Below are 4,841 nucleotides of genomic sequence, written 5' to 3'. Positions count from 1 at the left end.
CATGATATTGGCTATCGATGCACAGGATTGAGGGGTCACCACCTGGTTCAATGTATTCCATTTCCACTTCCCGTTGGCGTCAACCAGCATGCTCACAGACCAAGATTTGCACTCCTCTGACAGAGAAACTCCATCCTTTAGTTGAACCTTGCTATTGTTGGCAAGCCAATTGTCCCTCCAGAAGCTGGTCTTGGTCCCATCCCCCAGCTGAACTCTAGAACCATGGAAAACCTTCGGCCAAACTTGCATGATTCCTCTCCAAAGATTGGAGGCTTGGCCGCAAGGCTTCAGCGAGGGAGTGAGCATCTCCTCCACCCGATATTTGTTCCTAAGGACTTCAGCCCAAAGTGTACTTCCTCTGGTGAGCAGCCCATGACCCAGCTTCATGAGAAACGCCTTGTTAGTCTCCTTCATCCTCTTTAATCCAACCCCTACGTTCCTTTTAGGCTGGCAGACTCTATCCCACGCCATCAAATGAACTCTCCTTTTGCTAGGGGTAGATCCTCATAGGAAGTCTCTTGCTTTGCGTTCAATACTGGTACAAGTGCTCTCAGGCAGCAAGCACGTTTGTATGTGTAGGAAGGTAAGGTTGAAATGGCGGATTGGATCAAAGTTGACCTTCCCGCAAATGAAAGGAAATTTTCCTTCCAACTGCTAAGCCTCTTATCGATCCTACCAAGGATATGATTAAAGTATGATGGTCCCACTCTTTCATTAAAAAGAGGTATCCCAAGGTACTTTCCCATGTCCGAAGCAACAACGAAGTCCAAGGTTTGCGCAATCTCCCTAGCTTTCAGATGACTAACATTCCTGGAGAAACAAATCCTTGTCTTTTCTTTACTGATTTTCTGACCAGAAGAGTCCCCAAAGCACCTCAAAATGTCTGTGATGAGCTTGGCCTGGTCGATAGAAGCCTCCGCGAAAAGTAGTAGATCATCGACAAAGAACAAATGGGTTATGGGGGACCATTCCTCCTTAACTTCGCCGGTTTCCACCTCTTCAAAGTGGTAGCTTCCAGAATCAAATGGGCTAACCTTTCTATACAAAAAAACAAACAAGTAGGGCGACAATGGGTCACCCTGCCTGATTCCCCTGCTCGTTGTGAACTTATTCGTATTGTGGCCTTCCCACAGGACACTCATGGATGCTGAGGTGACCCCCTTCATGATGAGGTCGATAGCTTTACCTTGAATCCCAGCTTCCTCGAGAGTCTGGTGGAGGAACCGCCAATTGACTCTATCGTAAACTTTTTTCAAGTCCACCTTAATCGCCATCCACCCCACCTTTCCTTTTTTAAGCCTCATTGAATGGAAAATCTCTTGAGCTATGATGATGTTATCGTTGCTATGCCTTCCTTTTATAAAGCTACACTGATTAGGCATGATAAGGGCATCCATGTGCGGTCTCAGCCTATTAGCCATAATCTTGGAAATAGCCTTGAAAGCCACATTGCAAAGGCTAATGAGGCAGAGTTGCTTGATAGAGTCGGGGTTATCTCCCTTAGGTATAAGGAAGATAAGGGACTTATTCAACTGTCTTATGAGATGCGGGTTTTGAAAAATATCTTGCACCAGCGTTGTAACTGACTTCCCCACGATAGACCACTGAGATTGGAAGAAAATCGAATGGAGCCCGTCTGGGCCAGGTGCCTTGAACCCATTCATACTGAAAAACACGCTCCTTATTTCTTCCATCGATGGGATTCGGTGCAAAAGGCCAAAGGAAACACTAGGAACTTTTGGAAAAAGCTCTCTAAGAGGAAAAGTGGTCAGTTGCACTTCTTTATCCGTATAAAGCCTCTCAAAGTACCTTGTGACCATAGCTTTGAGATCATCAGGGTGAGTAATCCACCTGTCCTCCTCATCCTTTAAAGCCAGAATTTTGTTGTTCCTCCTTCTAGCCACAGTCGACGCGTGATAGAACTTGGTGTTCCGGTCTCCATCCATAATCCACTTACATCTGGATTGCTGGAACCAAGTGATCTCTTCTTGAATATAAATATTATTAAATTTAGACCACATGCTATTATAGAGACCCTCAAGAGCGCTATTGTGACTCGTATTAAGCTCTGCGTCGATACCCTGAAGACGGGCCAGCAACCTATGTTTGCGATGCACGGTTTCTCTGAAGGTGGTTTCATGCCACGAAGTGGCCTCTTGCTGGAAATTACTGCTCCCCACCTCCCAGGTAGTCTCATGAAGCCAACACCTTTTAACTAAATCATCGAAACCATCACACTAGAGCCAAGAGGCAAGGAATTTAAAGTTGCGATCTCCTCTCCCTGACACGTTGCGCTTCCCTTCCCATAAAAGGATGGGTCTATGGTCTGAGCCCAAGTAAGGAAGGTGAAGTAGGAACCTCTGGGGGAATGAGATGACCCAGTTCATATCAGAAACCGCCCGGTCCAACCGCTCTAAGAGTCTGCCATGCTTCCAAGTGAAGGAAGGCCCTTTAAACCCGATATCAGATAGACCGCAGCTCGCGAGGTAGTCATTGAATTCATTCATGCTTCCCTGACAAGCGTCGTTGCCTCCTTGCTTCTCATGATGATGGCTCATGGCATTAAAGTCCCCCAACGCGATCCACGGTTTGTCAACACCAAGTCTGATTTTTTTTAATTCATCCCAGAGAAGACGTCTCCCAGTTCTCCTAGGGCTACCATAAACGAAGGTAGCCACCTCCTCCCTATTATTCACAACCCACGTAAGGTTAACGTGAATAAGTTGAACATGAGTAGCTAATAACGAAATCTTCACTTCCTCCTTATTCCACATGACCCAGATGCCCCCTGAAAACCCGTTAGCATCTTGCTTAAGGTGATCAGAAAACCCAATTTGTTTAATTTTTCTATCAGCAGCCAAACCACTTATACGTACTTCCGTAAGGACAAGAACCTTAATATCATATTTCTTTATCATGTCTCTAATGAGAAGATAAAAGCCTTTTTTCTTTGCACCCCTACAATTCCATGTACATATATTCATGGATAACCTTATAAAAGGAGGACGGTTACGCACAAAGCGTGGGCCCATCAGGCGGGTCTAGAGTTCCCAATCGGTATCTCTTTGCCGGCCAAACAGGTCGTTCGAATGTTGGGCTACCTATGAGCCCTTTCTAACTCAGCAACATTAACACTATTCTTTGTGGGAACAGGTGTCCGTTCCTCCAAGCTTATGCTGACGTCACCCGACACGTGGACTGAAGGCCCAGCCGCATGTGTATTACCTATTTGCATGAAAGCTTCCTTGGGCCCCATTTTCCCTACCATCTCCTCACAATTCTTTTCCTCAGTTTGCATTGGTATATGGCCCTTTTGTTCTACTTTTTGCATGGCCAGAGGTGGATCCCCTTGCCTGAGCTTAGCATCATCCGAGGATTTGCCTTTCTGGAGTAAGTGGCTACTTTTCTCTCCCAGGGTCAACTTAGGATCTTTTATGTTACCATATTTCCTCTGCACCCCTACACCCTGGGGCCTACTCCCATGCTGCGCAGCTCCATTTTCCTTTCTCTGAGCCAAAATGTTTCTGTCGGGGTTGACTCTGCCACCGGCCACCGCGCCCCTCACCTCAAGTGTCGTGAGCCATGGCCATGGAGGTCGTCGCCACCTCCTTTCTCTCGGTTTTCTCCATGGGTGCAGCTAGTTTTCTACCATTTCTCTTGACCACCATCCATTCTCCAAAGGCATATTCTTCTTCTACCTTTCTGCCCTCCTCCATGAAAGCATTCGCGTCTCCTTTCGCTCCAGCTGCCGTACCAGCATCTAAATTCTCTGGTTGCTCTGAGCTTTTATGAGCATGAGTGGTAACAGATTCTTTAACATATTCCAGTCCTCCATTGCATGCATCCTTCTTGTGGCCATATCTACCACAAGCAAAACAAATCAGATGCAGTCCTTCGTACCCAACGTTTAGAAATACGAATTCATTTTGCAAAAAGTCCCAGAACTTGATACGTGACACAAAGCTTCGTCGTAGGTCTACTTCCACACAGATTCTTGCAAATATGGCTTTGTCCGTTATCTCTCCTTCCACTCCTTCTACCCTTCTTAATGAAGTCTTGTCCACTTTCAAAGTCCTCCCTAGCATATTATCAATTTTCCATAAATGGTGCATTGTATAAAACTCCGTTGGTAGACCCGGGATCCTGAGCCAAACTACTAGTTTCTTAACCGTTCATCATAGGGGTTAAAGAACGGTCTCCATCGCTGGACTATGACATAGTGATCAGCCACAATCCAGGGACCTTCATGTAGCACATGTAGATAGTCTTTTTCCTCCTTGAACTTGAGCAAGAGGTGTCCATTGTCTAGGTCCGTTATCTCAAAACTGCTCACCAGATTCCAAAGGCGTTGAAGCCGCGTCATCAAGAACCTTGAAGCCACCTTCTTCCCCATGAGTTTAATAATCAGGGCCTTGGTCCATTTCTTGCAGTCCTCAGCATGTTGTTTCCTAGAAAAAAACATATGTTGAGCATAGAGGGTAATCTTCCTCCCCTGCGCCAACCTCGTCAGGCATGTCCTCCATTTCTTCCTCCCTTCTTTGGGTTGTCATCCAGTCTTCCTCTTCATCATCCATCCCCCCGTCCTCTCCATTGAGACATAGCACCTTATCCCTATATGATACCACCTTCCTGCCTCTACTAGCCCAAGTCCCCTTGCTGGTCACCTCCTCTTGCGCAAGACCCATGGGAACATCAACTTTCTGCAGTGTCTCCTCCTCCATATTCTCGTCCATGGTGTCGTCCTCAATGCCAACATCCCCCTTTGGTTTCTTGACACTTCGAGCTCTAGCGTCTTCCTCATCTCGACGAGGATTTTTCTCCAGAGTCCTCATTCAAAAATC

At 46.4% G+C, this 4,841-nt stretch overlaps 1 protein-coding gene across 1 annotated transcript; it reads right to left on the bottom strand.

Annotated features, from left to right (window-relative positions):
• Window positions 1-470: 470 nt before the first annotated feature.
• On the bottom strand, window positions 471-4,112 carry LOC133300904 (uncharacterized). Its single transcript, XM_061500486.1, has 4 exons — window positions 3,606-4,112; window positions 3,102-3,508; window positions 2,359-2,958; window positions 471-2,208 (listed from the first exon to the last, which is right to left on the bottom strand). Exons 1-4 carry the CDS (start codon window positions 4,110-4,112, stop codon window positions 471-473), a joined length of 3,252 nt encoding a protein of 1,083 aa, XP_061356470.1.
• Between the last annotated feature and the right edge of the window lie 729 nt (window positions 4,113-4,841).

Source organism: Gastrolobium bilobum, unplaced genomic scaffold (genome assembly GCF_033153095.1).
Source record: "Gastrolobium bilobum isolate Gb01-03AN ecotype WA unplaced genomic scaffold, APGP_CSIRO_Gbil_v1 utg31210, whole genome shotgun sequence".
Classification (NCBI taxonomy): Eukaryota; Viridiplantae; Streptophyta; class Magnoliopsida; order Fabales; family Fabaceae; genus Gastrolobium; species Gastrolobium bilobum.
Note: the sequence above shows the minus strand (reverse complement) of the source record. Positions and strands in the feature narration are given on the sequence as shown.